This window comes from Leiobunum rupestre, chromosome 5, assembly GCF_980474605.1.
Source record: "Leiobunum rupestre chromosome 5, qqLeiRupe1.1.hap1, whole genome shotgun sequence".
Taxonomy (NCBI): Eukaryota; Metazoa; Arthropoda; class Arachnida; order Opiliones; family Sclerosomatidae; genus Leiobunum; species Leiobunum rupestre.
The window spans coordinates 41825953-41845023 of NC_143388.1; the positions used below are offsets into that span (position 1 = coordinate 41825953).

General features: G+C 36.3%; 1 protein-coding gene across 2 annotated transcripts in view; it reads right to left on the bottom strand.

Annotated features, from left to right (window-relative positions):
* LOC149944536 (dihydrolipoyllysine-residue succinyltransferase component of 2-oxoglutarate dehydrogenase complex, mitochondrial) overlaps positions 1-17967 on the bottom strand; it is a 34200-nt gene extending 16233 nt beyond the window's left edge. The window contains exons 1-4 of one of the 2 annotated variants that reach the window (XM_090175140.1): positions 17832-17967; positions 17639-17744; positions 11398-11428; positions 10467-10509 (exon numbers count right to left, since the gene is read on the bottom strand). In XM_090175140.1, coding sequence (XP_090031266.1) covers positions 10467-10509; positions 11398-11428; positions 17639-17728 — 164 coding nt within the window. In that variant the 5' untranslated portion in view covers positions 17729-17744; positions 17832-17967. Of the gene's footprint in view, positions 1-10466; positions 10510-11397; positions 11429-17638; positions 17745-17814 lie in introns of both variants that reach the window. The other variant, XM_090175139.1, reaches the window with a different exon arrangement.
* Positions 17968-19071: the final 1104 nt, after the last annotated feature.

Genomic DNA, 19071 nt, shown 5'->3' on the forward strand with positions numbered 1-19071 from the left:
ATAAAAATCTTTTAAGTTTAAATATACAAAAGACTAAATACGTTGCTTTTGGCAGTCGAAGGGGGGATATATCGCTAAATGGTCTAAAATTACATTGTAATCCAGTGTGTATAAATAATTATAATTTGTGTGTCGATTGTAAACCAATCGATGGTGTTGTAAGCGTGAAATACCTTGGTATTTTAATAGATGAAGACTTATAACATGGGGTTGTGCAAATAATACTGTTCTAGACCCACTTATTAAGACGCATAATAGACTTGTTAAAACTTGTTTAAACTTGCCATACTGTTTTTCAAATAAAGTTGCGTATGCGAATTTTAGGGTTATGACGCTGAAACAGATATTTGTCAAAAATATCTTTACCAACATTTCAAAATATAAAACTGCAGACGATTATTTGTCTCAGAGCTGTAAAAACACTCGACTACCATATGTTATGAATTTTAAACTGCCGGGATTAATCAAAACTAAAACGCAAAAACAAGCAATGTACCTAGGATATAAGCTATTCAATATTTTACCGTTGAGCATAAAAACAGAATATAACTCTACTGTATTTAAAAAAAAATTAGTTCAATGGATTTTGAGTCATGATGTTGAAATTAACAATTGTCTACAATAATATTACCGTTAGTTTTATATTTGGTGTAAATTTTTTGTAAATTCACTTTTATATTAAAATACGACCCTTGATACTTAAACCTTAAAAGCAAATGCTACCAAATAAGCACCCCACTACGCACAAGCGTTACGCATATGTCGTGGGGTTTAAAAGATGTTAATTGGTTTAAAAATCTTATGTATGTAACTTCCGTAGTCTTAATAATAAATAAAAAAAATCGATGCGATCCGATGCGATGTGATGTAATGCTATGTAATGCGATGCGATGTAATGCTATCTAATGCGTTGAGATGCAATGTAACGCGATTTAATGAGATGTGATGTAATGTGATGCGATGCGATCAATGTAACGTGATGTAATACGATGCGATGCTATGCGATGCGATGTAATGCGATGCAATACTATGCGATGTAATGCGATGTAATGCGATGCGATGCAATGCTATGGGATGTAATGTGATGTGAGGACAGTGAGGTAATGCGATATGATGTAATGCGATGCGGATGCGATGCAATGGTATGGGATGTAATGCGATGCAATGGTATGGGATGTAATGTGATGTAATGCGATGTAATGCGATGCGATGCAATGCTATGCGATGTAATGCGATGCGATGCAATGCCATGCGATTTAATGTGATGCGATGCAATGCTATGCGATTTAATGCGATGCGATGCAATGCGATGCAATGTAATGCCATGCGATGTAATGCGATGCTATGTAATGCCATGCGATGTAATGCGATGCGATGCGATGTAATGCGATGCGATGCGATGTAATGCGATGCGATGTAATGCGATGTGATGCGATACGATGTAATGCGATGCAATTTAACGTAATGTAATGCGATGTAATGTAATGTACAATGATGTATTATAATGTAATATAATGTAATATCAGAACAGATATCGCAACTGCTATCTGGGAGTCGGTTGGAAGCACTAGGCTAATCGAGTGTTACCTTTTTAATTTTTTTAAATAAAATCTTATTGAAAATTTCGAGAATTTATTACTGACTTTGATCTAATGTTTCGCCTATTAGAAATCATTTAGACATTAAGTGTAGTACATCAAATTAAAGCTTATTTTAAGAGCATTTTTATGAATATCTAAAATCGAAGTTTGCCCTCATCACGAAATTGGCCGTCGAAAATGACCTCCCGTTGAATAAAAATCACGAAGTTTCAACTTGGTATAATAAAACGGTAATATTTAGAAAATAATAATCAATGTTTTCGAAATCAGCGCTATGTGTTACCCTAAAATCGAGAGTTTCATAGTAATCATCGAAATATTCTTCAATTTATTATTTAAAATGTTTGAGGGTGCGAAAATTAACTTTTCAAGAGTTTGAAAAAGTGACTTATTTTCGAAAGGCTCTAGTTACGCAACCGCTGCATCGATTTCACCCAAAATTTCAATTTCCCCATGGTTTGTCCCTAGTTTAGGTGGTTTAAATTTCATTTGATTCGGCCGACCCATGGTTGCATGAGTTGTCGACTTGACGTGGAATGACCCTAGTCAATTTGAGCAGTGAAAAATTTACCTAAATATTCATAAATAAAGGCGAATATGGCGTATCATTAATTCATTCATTAACCCCATTTTATTTAAAATAACAATTGTGATCGGCCAAAGTCATGTAACGCAAGTGATAATAAATTCCTATTTTAATTCTGGCGGGTAGAGCAACAAGTTGGCTGTCCTTGTTTTTATACACCAATGTTTACCCCCACTAGGCAGTGACTAAAATAAATTAAAATAGGAGGCTCACTACTAAAACAAATATCCTTATGTCCAACCCTGGAAGTTAGATTATTTGGTGCTTGTTGAAATAATGAAAATTTGTCACCTGTAAACAGAACGTAATGTTTTAGCAGAGCTATAATGTTTCAAAAAAGCGAGTTGGCTAAAGGACAACGCAAGCTCTGTGCCAAAAAAAAAGAAAAATCATGGTGCTTTTTAACGCCCCTCCACCCCTACTCGGTACTGGCGAGACCATGTAGAGTTTACCCGAGTTTACCGTAAATTTCGCACACAAATGCCAGCTCACTTGCGTTGCCCTTTAAAATGAAACGCTTGTAGCTGCCGTAAAGGTGAAAAATTTCCATTATTTTAAGAAGCCTTGCTGGTCCTGGCGCTTAAAAATATTTCTTCTTGGCGATTTAATCGGAGGATGATTCGCGGGACTCTATAATCCACATGCGGCGTATTTTGTTGAAGATGTTTTATCGAAGGGCCTGTTGCAACTAAAATTAAATTCCCTGATGCTTTCAGTTCTTAAAATCCACTGATTTTTCGCTTTCTTTCAGAAACTCAGACCCTCTTGTAAATTCCCTGATTTTTCCAGGTTCTGCAGGTACTGTAGCAACCCGAAATCGAACAAATTTCCAAAGAAGCCCCGTCAAATTTCTCCAACTTCTTCGCGAATTAAAAAAATACCTCTTTAGAAAATGAAAGTTTAAATTTCAAGAGGCGATATGTCGGGAGAGAGAGGCAGCTAATTACTGGAGATTCCTTTTCTATTCCCTCATCGACGATTCCGTTTCCGGGATTCTCTTTCGACAACTTCCATCCGAAAATCCCCCTCCAAACTATCGAGTACTTCCTTTTAAGTTTAGCTGGGCAAACATTGAACATAATCTGAGCAAGTACTAACGTTTTAAAGCGCACCCTAAAATTCCTTCCAGCCAAAAGGTTTAAAAGCGATATAGAGGAGAGGAAAAGAGGATCACTCCATTTCGAAATCGAAACATCTTTTAAATGGTGTTGGTACAAACTTGAAACGTAGTAGGCGACATTTGGCGGCGGAAAAGCCAAACAAAAATGTCAACAGCGTCAAAGTAAAGTGTAATAGGGAAACTTCTATTTGCTATTAGTATAATGACGAAGCACCCCCTCTATCGGCGACGGGAGGAATTAAACGCGAGGAGAGGGGACTCACAATCCCCCCTCAACCGCTAGGGTCGCTGCCGTATCCTTTTGCTTTGGATGGCTCTTCTTCGGACGCATTCTCTAGCAGACATGGGCAAAATCACTAGTGATTTTTAGAGATTCACTCTCACTCATGAGTTAGAGTTGAACTAAATTAAAATCTTCACTCTTTCCCTCTGTCGTTTTCCGTCACTCGCCGAGTGAGATTACTCAATGTCACTGCTTTCACTCTTATTCGTGGCGGGAAACTAGAAATTTAAGGAGGGAAATTTGAATTCGGTCCAAAAAGTATATTTTAGTCTCCTTTTCCGTTAATATATGGCACCACGCTCTCCAATAAAGTCGTTAAATTAAATTTACAGGGTTGCCACAGTTTTTTCACTTTTCCAGGTATTCCCTGACCATCTCGGGAGATTTCCCCCGACTTATTTTGTGCCAAGATTTGTTTTTTTTACCGATATTTTAGTAAAAGTTTCCTATTTGCAACCGAAATTAAATTCCCTGACATTTCCCTGATTTTTAGACGAAGTTTTAAATTTCCCTGACTTTTCTCTGATTTGTATACCCATTTTCAAATTCCCTGACATTTCCCGGATTTTTAGACGAAGTTTTAAAATTCCCCGACTTTTCCCTGATTTGTATACCCATTTTCAAATTCCCTGACATTTCCCTGATTTTTAGACCCATTTTAAAATTCCCTGACATTTCCCTGATTTTTAGACCAAGTTTTAAAATTTACGGACTTTTCCCTGATTTTTAGACGAAGTTTTAAAATTCCCTGACTTTTTAAAGAATTCCAGGTTTTCCAGATAAAGTGGCAACCCTGATTCAAATTTCCCGCTATCTTTTATTAGATTTAGAAAGCGATGAGTGACCTTGACTACTTCCTTCTTTTCCCGCGAGCTCACTCGCCGAGTGACGAAAAAGTGAAATCTCCAATCTTAAGAGTTGAGTTTTTTTATTAGGGAGTGGAGTGAGTAAATTGGGGTAGGGGATAACTCGTATAAATTCACTCCGAGTTTTGCCCAACTCTGTTCTCTAGTATCAACTTTTCCCGAGGTTTTGGCGATTCCGAAGTTGCCTTAAAAGCGGCGGGAAGACCCGGATCGATAAATCAGTCACCCGTATATTTCATTTCAATTTAATTCGGTTTCAGGGGTGGGGGGATACACCCCCGACGGAGAAAGTTTTAAGAAATATGTTCAGAATGTGGATCTCATCAATAATAACAAATTTCGATGTACCCCTCTTTCCCGGAAGTTTCCACCCCCCCCCGTGTTATTCCACCTCATAACAGGAATTTATAATATTGGTAACCGGGATATATCGACCTTTTATTAACTTATTTGCGGTTGAACGTGTATTTCCAACTTTTGGCTACTTCGAACTATTATCGACTATTTGTCAGTGTTTTTGGAAAGCGTAACACAAGTGTTCAATTTGCTTTCCGTACCCGGAACCGAGTTCGTGTAGTCTTGTTGGTCATTGATCTAACAAGGAGAGTACCAGAGGTGTTTATTGCCGATTTTGTTCCAAGTAAAGTAGACCTATACGAAGCATAAAATTTCCGAAAAGGAGACGTTGCACTACCCATTCCATTTGCCATGGCAACCGAATATTTTTTGACCACTTAAAACAAAAAATCTCAATTATTTTCTCGGTTTTACAGAAAATTTAAAAAACAAACTGAAAATCACGAAATGGTTAATTTAGACCACATTTACGTAAATTTCATGAAGTTTGGGTAAATTGGAACATTTTTGGGGTAAAATAAGTAAAAATTCTTATTTTTGTTTAGAGTGGTCAAAAACATTTCGGTTGCCATGGCAAATCGAATGGGTAGTGCAACGTCTCCTTTTGGGAAATTTCATATCTCATATAGGTCTACATCACGCCTGTGTTTGAATAAAATCGGCCATAAACACCTCGGGTACTCTTCTTGTAAGTATCTACAAAGAAACGTGCAGTTTGTCTTCAGTCATTACGGGTCTAGTGGACCCTTCAACTACGTATCTCCAAAAAAAAACTACTATTATTTATAGGAATAACTGGTATGGGGGGCCCAGGTTCGGACCCTTTTCAGTTTGTAAGAGAAATCGTATAGTTATCTTTAGAAAGAGAGGTTCTCTTTTGGGCCCATTTTTCATGTTTCACCAGGGCCGGGACCCCGTCCGTACTTGTCCATGGTCTAACGCCTACAACTAAGTTAACATCGTCGACTAATTCGCCGTGCCGTAAGTCCATAAACAAATTCCAAAAGTATTCTTTATGTATAAATAGTTTAAGTTAATTTAAATTTCAGTCTCTGTTTATAACTATAATAGTAATATAATTGTCCAAAAAAGGGCTATAAGTAACTCATGACTTGGCCCTTAATGCTCAAAATGTAAAACAAATTATAGTAAATAAAACATTAATTGAATTGAATTGAATTATTTATCACATTTTTACCGTAAGCTAGGAGCAACAAACACAGCACCCCACACAAGGACAACGCAACCCGTCAAAAGTTTGCATTTTCTGGCATACATTTTTCATTGCTTAGACGCTTTAGCGCCTGCTGCCGTCGGAAGGGGATTATTTTGTAATTGGTTTTCCCCCCCACCGCCCGTAAAACGCTCAGCGTAAAGGCTCGTCCAATGAAATTTGTACACAACACTGCCTTAGCGTGTTTTAAGGCCAGCTGCGTTCTTCTTGTGTTTGTTGCTCCTAGCTGTAAGCTTTTTATGAAAATAGAATAGTTTTTTTTTTCACGCTCTCCCGTCTTAGGAAGAGTTTGAAATTGCCTCGCTAGAGGGCCGAATTTCTTTGTGATAACGTCACTCCATCTATAGCTTATGGTGACAATTTCCAAAGAGACATACTTCTAGAACAACATTATAGACTTATGGATGTACGTAACGAAATTTCCAACGAATTGAGTTTCCAGATTGAAAAGCAGTGTTCTACCAAGAATGTTTATATTCATGGTCACCACCATTCAACGCATTGTACCCCGGCCACCTGAATTAATGGCTTCAAAAAGCCGCTTGATGACTTAGGCCTACGGTGGTGCCAAGGGTATTAGCCTAGCTGATCCCCTTCATTTGAACTAAATTCCAAAACTGACTTGGTATTTATATATTTTTAAAATTTTACAACCTAACAGGTATTCTCTGTCCTGAAATTTAATCATGTTACCTAGCTTGTGAAGCTACCTTATGTACTATGTTCGAACTATTTGATCGTTAATCCTCAGATATTTTGTACACAGTTCTTGAGCAGAACTGATGTATGAAAATATTTTAAGCCAATAATGATTTCCCAGAATTTTCATAAAAATGGGGTAGATTAGGGACCTTGAAAAAAAATAAGGACTTTTCGGTATTTTAGGGACCTGGTGGGAGTCCTGCGCAAAGGGATAATAATAATAATAAAACACCGCGAATGTATTTGGCGCTGTATGCAACATCCAGGAAAAGAATATCCTTCGCCAATTAAAATTTACTTGAGACAAAGGTCTAAAATGAAATCGCTATATTATTGAAAATAGTAATCAGCTAGGCTAATAGATCGATTTACAATTTTTAAGGGGCAAAGACGACTTTAAAGGGGTAAAATTCATCCGAGGTAACGAGGTGATGGCGTTATTTGTTAGTAGATGGCGCTCTGATAGCAAAAAAAATTTCGGTTTTGTCGAGATTTAAAATACAAAATTCTCTTCCCTGATTGGATAGTTTAAAATTGTATTATAGTGCCATCTATGGCGGAGAAAGTTAACTACTGTTAAAATTAATTGTAAATTTAAATTACAAAAATTTTATATTTTTAATAAGAATTTAAAGTACTATAATTGAGTAATTAATTAATAACTTTTTAAAAAAGTTTAATTTTCATAAACTTTATAGTGTCGCCATCTACCTCAAACATTATTAAATAGGAAGGTACCTCGGGTGGATTTCGCCCCCTTTTTGCATATTTCCCTGTAGGCAATATGTGAATGCGTCTATACCCAAGACACTACCTTAGGCCTAAGTCATCAAGCGACTTTTCAGGTGGCCGGGTTACAATGCCTAAGCGGGTGGTGGTGGTGGTGGTGGTGGTGGTGGTGGTGGTGGCAAGCCCTTCATGCCACGCTAAAAATCGCCTCCCCAAGAAGCATAAAATGCATTTTTGGTTTAACAATAGGGAATTGCCTGGTGACCAGGGAAATTCCAAGACAAATTTATAGGAAAAATAGTAAATTTGATAGCGAATTATAAGAAAATTAAGGATACAAAATTGGTGAAATATAGGGGTAAATAGGAAAACACCGGCCAAATTAAGGAAAATATAAAGAATTCGTCAAATAAAGTAAAATATAGATTACATGTGGATACACGACTACGAAGTGTTTTTGGGTTATACTACACTTAAAAACGAAAGTTATTATTCGTGTGTATTATGACAACTCCAGAATACTATTTTCCCGTTGTTTGGTGGAAATTCAAGATAAAATTGAAAATCAAAATAAATAAAACCATTAAAAAGAATGAAAACTGGTACTTATAGGAAGGAAATAAAAATATAGGAAAAAATAGGAATATAAAGAAATTTATAGGAAGGTATTGAAAAAATGGGAAAAATAGGAAATTAAAGGAATTTATAGAAAGGCATTGAAAAAGTAGGAAATTAAATGAATTTATAGGAAGGCATTGAAAATATAGGAAAAAATAGGAAATTAAAGGAATTTATAGGATGCATTGAAAATATAGGAAAAATAGGAAATTAAAGGAATTTATAGGAAGGTATTGAAAATATAGGAACAATAGGAAATTAAATTAATTTATAGGAAGGCATTGAAAATATAAGAAAAATAGGAAATTAAATTAATTTATAGGAAGGCATTGAAAATATAGGAAAAATAGGAAATTAAATTAATTTATAGGAAGGCATTGAAAATATAGGAAAAATAGGAAATTAAATTAATTTATAGGAAGGCATTGAAAATATAGGAAAAATAGGAAATTAAATTAATTTATAGGAAGGCATTGAAAATATAGGAAAAATAGGAAATTAAATTAATTTATAGGAAGGCATTGAAAATATAGGAAAAATAGGAAATTAAATTAATTTATAGGAAGGCATTGAAAATATAAGAAAAATAGGAAATTAAATTAATTTATAGGAAGGCATTGAAAATATAGGAAAAATAGGAAATTAAATTAATTTATAGGAAGGCATTGAAAATATAGGAAAAATAGGAAATTAAATTAATTTATAGGAAGGCATTGAAAATATAGGAAAAATAGGAAATTAAATTAATTTATAGGAAGGCATTGAAAATATAAGAAAAATAGGAAATTAAATTAATTTATAGGAAGGCATTGAAAATATAGGAAAAATAGGAAATTAAATTAATTTATAGGAAGGCATTGAAAATATAAGAAAAATAGGAAATTAAATTAATTTATAGGAAGGCATTGAAAATATAGGAAAAATAGGAAATTAAATTAATTTATAGGAAGGCATTGAAAATATAGGAAAAATAGGAAATTAAATTAATTTATAGGAAGGCATTGAAAATGTAAGAAAAATAGGAAATTAAATTAATTTATAGGAAGGCATTGAAAATATAAGAAAAATAGGAAATTAAATTAATTTATAGGAAGGCATTGAAAATATAAGAAAAATAGGAAATTAAATTAATTTATAGGAAGGCATTGAAAATATAGGAAAAATAGGAAATTAAATTAATTTATAGGAAGGCATTGAAAATATAAGAAAAATAGGAAATTAAATTAATTTATAGGAAGGCATTGAAAATATGGGAAAAATAGGAAATTAAATTAATTTATAGGAAGGCATTGAAAATATAAGAAAAATAGGAAATTAAATTAATTTATAGGAAGGCATTGAAAATATAAGAAAAATAGGAAATTAAATTAATTTATAGGAAGGCATTGAAAATATAGGAAAAATAGGAAATTAAATTAATTTATAGGAAGGCATTGAAAATATGGGAAAAATAGGAAATTAAATTAATTTATAGGAAGGCATTGAAAATATAGGAAAAATAGGAAATTAAATTAATTTATAGGAAGGCATTGAAAATATAGGAAAAATAGGAAATTAAATTAATTTATAGGAAGGCATTGAAAATATGGGAAAAATAGGAAATTAAATTAATTTATAGGAAGGCATTGAAAATATAGGAAAAATAGGAAATTAAATTAATTTATAGGAAGGCATTGAAAATAGAGTAATGGCAGTGCTACGTCACACGACATCACTCATGCTTTTTCCTATTCATAAAAAATTCGCGCCCACAATGGCACCCATGGCCAAAGCTACGGAGTGCTACTACTCTATATAGGAATAAATGGTAAATTAAATGAATTTATAGGAAGTCTGGTCACTCTGGAATTGAAGCTAAGTAGAATTATAAATAAAATACAACGTTAATAACGCTGCTAAATAAAATATGTACCCCCGCAAACTTACGATAAAGCCTTCAGTAAACCTAATTGAGAAAATCTTTACAATAGAAACTAAATCGTAGCGGCAATCGGCATCGCGTCTTGGAAAATCTGAAGAATGTTGGGCGGGAAATTCAATTTAGCCGGCCTGAATGGACTCGACTTTAGAGAGAGAACGTAATCGAATTGCGGGGAAAGAATGTTGGTTGTATACGAGAAAAAAGAATTGTTGAAAATCGTTGGTCGTAGCAGCCTCTTAGATTCCTCCAGGTCGGAATTATAAAATGCTTTGAAACGCGAAAGACTCGATAAATTCGCTTCGAATCGTGAAAATGATTATTTCAGCAATTTCCAAGTTTATACAATTCTCGAGGTGTGAGCTCGTATTGGAAAGAGTTTTAATAGACTAGATTCTTAAGGGGAATGTTACGTCATTAAAACGATTATTGCTAATACAAAAATTACTCACTGGCACGAGGTTTGCACTTTGTCGACTGCGCACAAACTGGATGCTGAAAAAGAAAATATAGAAATTACTATTTATTTATTAGAATGCGAATACGTTATTTTCCAAAATTTTATTTTATCCAAATAAACGGAGTGACGCGGGTGAACCGTTTTATCTTCTCCAAATAAACGGAATAAAAATGAGAGGAAATAGGTGAAACGTTCTACCTTCCCCCAAAATGAGAGGAAATAGGTGAAACGTTCTACCTTCCCCCAAAGCTGAGAGGAAATAGGTGAAACGTTCTACCTTCCCCCAAAATGAGAGGAAATAGGTGAAACGTTCTACCTTCCCCCAAAGCTGAGAGAAAATAGGTGAAACGTTCTACCTTTTCCAAAAATGAGAGGAAATAAGTGAAACGTTCTACCTTCCCCCGAAATGAGAGGAAATAGGTGAAACGTTCTACCTTCCCCCAAATGAGAGGAAATAAGTGAAACGTTCTACCTTTTCCAAAAATGAGAGGAAATAAGTGAAACGTTCAACCTTTTCCAAAAATGAGAGGAAATAAGTGAAACGTTCTATCTTTTCTAAGTAGATGGGGAACCCAGATTAAACGTTCTAAATTGTTCAAAATGACGGGAAACGCGGGCGGGAGGTAGAATTAAAATCTATTAAGACGTGAATTGTGCGGAAGAGGTCTAAAATTCTTTAGAACAGCTTTTCCAAGAGGTGAAATGCGGATGCAGTGGCGTAGTAAAGGGGTGCGGAGGGGGCAGTCCAGCCCAGGCGGCACATTTTTCGCTACGCCACTAGGCGAGAGACACGTTCTAACATCGCCAAGAAATGGGGTTCTAGTCTACGCGAAATAACTATAAATCTTTCAAAACAGACCCAAAATTAACTCCAACCGAAAATTACCCATACGTAAAATAAGTTTACAAACACGCTAACTTACCCAAACAGTTGTGTTGCAAACGAATGACACCCTGCAAAAGTAGAGAACGAATTAATAAAAATCGTAAATTAAAACTCGCTTGGTATGATACTACCAGCTGGCAAATTTGTTTAGGGCTTAATTTGCGGGAAGCCCACTTTAATAAAGCCAATGCGTTTCTATGTTTATTTACATTTATCGAAAACCAGCGGAGGAATCTTTCCAAATACACGAGGGGGGAAGCCTACAACGTGAGTTATAGAGTTAAGTAGGATAAAGAGGCGCCATATTTCCCGGGAAGTTAGGGCCTAACGCCGCGCATTTAACTGTTCGATACTTTTCGAAAACAGTTTTAAAGGAAAAGTAATACCGAGATGGATCCCTTCATTTAAATCTCTTTCCCCTCATTATGGACTGGCGACTAATTTCAATTTCAAATCCTTTTCTAAAACTTCGGTTGGAAAGTTTTCGCCGTTGGGAGATGTATCTCCGGCCGGCGCGTAGAGCCCAGCCACTGACGGCAGATACGTTTTCGGCGGAGACGGGTAAACCGCCCTCCGAATCGGGCATGTTTAAAATATCCGCGGGGTGTCGGAGGGTTGGGTAGCCGAGGCTAAGAAGAGCCGGCCTAGTTTTCCCCCAAAAGTTTCGTCGCTTTTAAAAGATAATTTTAAAAGAGAAGGCGGATGTTCGGTAAGGTACCCTCCAAAACATACTAATCAATAGAAGCTAAGACAGTTTTCCTTCGTTAGGCCTACGATTTTCCCCTCAATTAATGGCGTATACTCGATACTGTCAGGTGCAGACCCCCGTACTCCCTTTTAATCCGCGACTAAAACGGAGCAATTAACTTGAAATGAGAAAATTATCATCTTAATTAATCATGTCATAGAAATATATATACACTTTTGAGATAAGTGTCCCCTCCCTTTTAAATTTTCTCTCGCCTTTTCCCGCCGAGTGAGGGCGCCGTGTCAAAGTAACGGCGAAAAGAAGGTAGCGCCACCTATCCTCCACTTTCGCGTCTCGCTTTCTCTCCTTGATGTTAACGCTCGATTAAGCCTCTCCAAGGAATCTCGATACCAGGAGGCGCTACCGTCCGCCGGATTGGGAGACGTTTTACAAGCCTATATTCTAGGCTGCGTCGGAAAAAGGTGAACGGGGTGGTGAGTCACGCGGGCGTTGAAAGGGAGGGGGCTCTCCCTGGTAAAGTGAAATTTTATCAGTTGATCAGGACTGATGGTTTAAGATGACCCAAGTCGGGACCTCTCTCAAAACCACGCGTTCACGGCAACAAAACAATTTTTCACTTCGAAATGCTCCCGGTTACGAGAAAACTGGTCGCCCGGAGGTGTCAATGAAAAACGACCACGCACACACACACACCAGAAAAGGGGGTATTTTTGCCCCTCCACCCCTTAGGTGTTCCAAAAATATAACTCTTAATTAGAAACTGATTTATACGTTTGCCGTAATGAAAGTTCATGCGGCAGTTCGCTCGAATGACTACAGCTGCGGATCCAAGAAAGTTATTAAATTTTAATTAAGAAAACTGTCAATTGAGGAATTTTTAGGGTGGTCAACTATCATTGGGGATAACTAGAAGCGGTACTACAATACAGGGTTGCCAAATTTCGGGGATAGCTGCGTTCGAACAATACAGGGTTGCCAATTTAAGGGTGTAACTTTGCTCCATAGAAATCTCATAGGTAACTAGAATGCTGCCGTGTAACTGGCAAATGGACCAAACGACGTGGCAGACGATAGCCAGATCTCAGCCAATCAGAGCTCAAAGAGTGGTTCTGCCAAAAATTTAATGTCACCAGAGAGAATGACGTCACCTAGCTCCTGCTATAGTTACGCGGAACCAAGGAGGATTATTATCCTACTTGGCGGAACCACTCTACAGCCTCTCATTGGCTGAAGGTTCAAAACGAACTGGCGACAAGCTCGGCCGTAGGCGGCAGCATTCTAGTTACCTATGAGATTTCTATGCTTCGCTCGTACAATACAGGGTTGCTAAGTTTCGGGGATAACCGCGCTCGTACAATACAGGGTTGCCAGGTTTCGGGGATAAAAGCGCTCGTACAATACAGGGTTGCCAAGTTTCGGGGATAACCGCACTCGTACAATACAGGGTTGCCAAGTTTCGGGGATAACCGCGCTCGTACAATACAGGGTTGCCAGGTTTCGGGGATAACCGCGCTCGTACAATACAGGGTTGCCAAGTTTCGGGGATAACCGCGCTCGTACTATACAGGGTTGCCAATTTTCGGGGATAGCTGCGTTCGTACAATGCAGGGTTGCCAATTTAAGGGCGTAACTGCGCTCGTACAATACAGGGTTGCCAAGTTTCGGGGATAACTGCGCTCGTACAATACAGGGTTGCCAATTTAAGGGCGTAACTGCGCTCGTACAAAACAGGGTTGCCAAGTTTCGGGGATAACCGCGCTCGTACAATACAGGGTTGCCAGGTTTCGGGGATAGCCGCGCTCGTACAATACTGGCTTGCCATGTTTCGGGGATAACTGCGATCGTACAATACTGGCTTGCCAAACTATCCGAGATAGCGGCGCTCGTACAATACAGGGTTGCCACGATAATTTCAGATTCAAATTGCCGACTTTTCGTTGACTATTATAAAAGTCATAAGAACGTTTTATCTTAAAATAAGGAAACGATTCAAAAATTATATTAAAATGCAAGTAACATTATTTATAATCAAATTTACGAATAACGATGAGTAAAATCTAATAGCGTCTGCTTTAACCACTACCTATCTAGCTTTCAATGGCGAACCGAAGGGGGCGTAGCGATAGTTTTCAGTCACGAATATTCATCACTTTAACAATTTGTGATTCAATAAAATAAATTTTCTATATATTCGCCCCAGCTCACGACACGAAAGTTGGATCGCTAAATGAAATATTTCCGGTTGATCCATTACCAAATTGGCTAGCTATATTCAAACGTAAGTACAATCCAACCAAGTCAATTATAGGATCGAAATCCGCTATATAAAATTGTGAGCGAACGCAACACAAAGAGTGGCACTCTAACACCTTTTACAGAATATTTGGTTCACGCCGGAACGCTACTTAAGTTTCAAATTATGTTTCACTAATGTGTGTCATCTTTTGCACATAAATATTTTACATAGAGCTATTTCTGAAATGACCATACCTTTTTCATGAGGTTTATCTCAATCTTTGCCTAGTTCAGGGTTATTCAAATTTTATGAGGTTAGATAACGAAAGGCGTGCCCAACAATAAACCGAGACTTTCTTCCACGACACGAGGGGGTAGCCACTTAAGAAATCTGGTATACCAACAGTGAGAAATCGAAATAATTATTTCCGGAAATCTAGAAATCTTCAAGAAATATTGGAAATATTGGAAATCCAGGAGAAATATTGTATATCTAGAGAAATAAACGGAAATATTTTCGATATTTCTGGAAACTGAGATATCCAAAGAAAAATTGGAAATATAGAGAAATAAACGGAAATATTTGGAAATCAGAAATCTGGTGTACAATTATTATCGAAGTGGCTACGCCCTCGCCACGACTCGCCTGAGTGCAGGAGGGAGATTTTGTTATTTGTCAGCATCGCCCTCTATTGCAAATTAAGAGAAGATCGAAAAAACTAAATAAATGTTAATATTTAAAATATTTTTTCACTTTCATAATTTAAAATACAAATATCAGTAAATATTTAAAATTATGTCTATCATTACTCAATGTAATTAACAAGTTAATAAATAGGTAGCCTAGATGGCGCTCCCTTGCAATATCGATAAAGGAAGGGAATTTTGGCCACCATCAAAAGGGTCAGTAATATAACTTTCTAAAGTTTAATAGCCCTGCCTTGTCGTCAAAGTATGTCCGAAATTTGTGTTCAAGTTCCCCATTTTCGTCGGTAGACGCGCTTGTCTTATTCGAATATCGTGTCTATGCTACGTTACTCCATACACTGAAATCAGTAATTATTTTAACTAACTTATGATCATACGTTACGCACTTACGCGTGGTTCTAATTAAGTAGAAGATTAAACTGCAAAATACTTCCCGATTACATCTACCACGTTGATTTACAGTGATATATCATTGTTATCCTTTCAAGTAGGTTGGTCAAATGCCAAAAATCGAGGAAGTTAAAATGGTAAATCCAAGATTTTTCCTTTTTAAATTAGTTAAAAAAAATCGCTTTTAAAAATACAACAAAGTAACAAACATATATGACACTGAACGAAAAGACCCAAATGTATCGAGCAGTAGCGTAGCCAGAAATTCGTCAAGGGGGGGGTCGAAGTAGGTGAATGTTAAGAGGGGGTTCGAGAAGGGGGTGGAAATTTAGTACAGTCAAAGGTAGGCCCAAGCGGGGGGGGGAGGGTTCGAAATGTTTCATTTTTTTCTAAGTATCAAGGGGGGTTGCACATTTTAAACCCCACCGGAAATGAAATAATGGATACACCCTTGGATTTCGGTAATGATAGTTTCTCGCGAAGCAGTTACGGAAGAGGCAACTCGTCACAAACTAGTCTTTCGTTGGCAAATTTACTGCCAAGTTAGTGTGATTGTTAATAAGAGGGTAAATGCGGGTTTGACAGTTTTTTCAAATTAAAATTCCCCGACTTTTAAAGGTTTTCTATGCAATTTCCGAAGATTTTCCCCGAATTATTTAATGCCTAAATTTGGCAATTTTTAGCCGTTATATTTGCAACTGAAATTAAACTCCCTGACTTTTAAGGTAATTTTTAAAATTCCCTGACTTTTCGATCCACATTCAAATTCCCTAATTTTTCCAGTTACTATGGCAAACCTGGTAGGCCTAAAATTCGAAAACAGGCAATTTTGTTTTATTCGAATAATAATCATTATTTTGCAAAAGAACCTTTACAAAAGAATTTTAATGTGTTTTTCAAAAGTATTTTTATACTAATGAAACTGGGTTTCCTAATTTCAGGGACAGAATTAGAAATTTAACACAAAATACCGTCGAGGAATGCTTTACTAGCATCAAAGAAAAATACTATAAGAGATATGTCAGGTTTGCCACAATATTTTCAGATTCAAATTCCCTGACTATTTGAAGTTATTTTCCATGAATAAATTAGCCAGTTTTAAACTTTAACATTTATCAGGAACTAATAAATTTAATCCACCTATATTTCTGTACCAAAGTTATTTCAACGTTAAAAAATATTTCAAATAATAATAGCAGGATTTGCCACAGCTCTAGAGTAAAATTACCTTTAAAAAGTGTCAAGTTTAAACTAAATTCCCTGACTTTTTAGACCCATTTTTAAATTCCCTGACTTTTTACAAATTCTTAAAATTCTATAGGCACATTTTGAAATTCCCTGACTTTTTTAGGCCCATTTTTAAAGATGTTTATCTTTGTAATCCTAAAGTTGTGGATGGATTTGTAATGAGTATTTTTGAGTTATTAAAAATGTCGTTGATGTAACGGACTAATCATTTATTTTTGCGGTGTAGCAATATCACTACATTGTTAGTCTAGCCTGACACTGTAGTAGTTCTTTAAGAGTGAAATGAATTTTAAAATTGGTTTATTGTATAATCAAGTTGACCATTTTGAAACTGGGCAATCTGATAGCAAGGCTTTACTGTAGGATTAGTTAGAGACATTAAGCCCACGTTAAAATAGTAGCGGGTACATGTATACCTTGCAGAAGATTTCAGTACTTAAATTATTTATTAGTATTATTCCATTGTGTCGCATTCATCACAATCTAATTAAAGAATGAAAGAAGTCTGACATTAAAACAAAATGTCTGGAATTAAGGCATTGTTTAGGCGTAGTTATGTACAAGTTCTCCCAACTCATTGTACAAGGTTAATACCTCTATTAAAAGAATACCTTCTCCAACAGTTCAGCAATAATGAGGTTACGGAATTTATAACTTTCAATGAACGAAGAAATATATTCATAACCAGTCAAACAATTAGCACGCACAGCAAATCTTAAGGGTTACCCTTTTGAAACCATTTTCCGATTAAAAAGTTTTAAAAACCACCTAAATGAATTAAAACAGCGTCAATAACCGTTGTTTGTTTCCGGATCTGATACGCCCAATATATTAATATTTCTGTGGTTATGAGACACGACCGGCAAAAGGTGTGACAAAGGCTTAGAGGATCCCAATCGATAACATATTTCCTGTTTCTCCAATATGGGGAAACCAAATGTGAAATACTCGACTGTAATAATAATTAAAGAAATGGTTTTTGAGTTACCTTGACCACATTCTGTCTGCCCTTGAGGCATCTAACAGATGGAATTACACGGGCAAGCCGACTACTACTGCTTACGATGAAGGCTGCCATGATTACCGAGGAAGAACTAATGAAGTGAAAATGAGGTTATATTAACACACGGAAAATTAGTGTTTTTTTGTAAGAAAACATGTTACCTATTGACGTAATTTACCTATGTTCACAGAATTTCGAATTTATATGAGAGTTAGTCAATAAATACTTCGTTGGCGAAGTTTTAAAAATTGGTTTTATGATCGATTACTTCATCATCTACCGTTTGCCCTCTAGAAGCGTTACCTCGATAAAATAGGGTCACCAGTTTCCTCGCTAGATGGCAGCACGAGCTCCATAATTTTTCGTTCGTCAAAACGCTATTTTCCGCGCTCCTTCGCTCGAAGTTTATGGCGCGAAATTTGAATAACTGACCGATTTCAAAATTACGTTTTTGGGCGTGACAGTACCTTTACACTGTGAGGCATCGCCGGCTAATTTACCGGCCTTTATACCCTAACATGGCGTCGTATTTTCATGCGCAAAATGAATTTTAAGATCCACCAATAGTATAATAAAATTAATATTTGGCCATCAAAATGGTGATATTTTCAATTGATAATCTAAAATTGAAACATGTATCTTTGCAGGCTTTCGATCAAACCGAGAATGAGGACAGTGATATGAGTACTATTCTCGTAAGATATACATTACAATCTCCTGATATTAGCTATTAAGACGTAACGAGTGTTTGTAGCAAATAATCCGGTTCAATAATTTCTCAAAGCTTTGGTTATTGAAAAATGGTCTTTCATTGGCCAATGAATTTGAAAATACGTGAGAGGTCATACATTCGACGTAGTTTAAGCCATGCCTGTACCTCCTGGTGCATTATTGGCAGTGTGGGCTGTGGCAATGGGGTTTCGGGCATTCCAAGTGTAAAGTGTGTATTCTTGAGACGTATTAGTCTAAGCCACGCCTTATACGAATGACGTTTGATGACGATGAACGAGCGAATTTTTTTATCGTGAGTTGTGCCGGTGGCCATTTTGGAAGTTTAGCTGTGTTTCTAAGCCTTGGCAGATAACTGGTAAAAATGTCTAAATGTGCAATACAAGGTTGTGATAATAGAAATGGACGCTATAAGCCATTAGATATGAGTTTTTTCAAAGTTCCAGCCGTTATAAAAAATCAGTGCCCTGAAACCTTAAAACTATCGGAACAGCGAAGGCATTTATGGCTGAAGATTATTGGTAAACAAGGTGTAGACTTTAACAATGCCAACAAATTTCTATATTTCCGCAAATACATATTTTTCGCATAAACCTAATTTTACCACTCCCAGAAATGCCTTCGGCATATCCAGCACAAAATTTATCCTTATCGTTATTTAAACTAATTTTAAAAATTAATAGCATCAC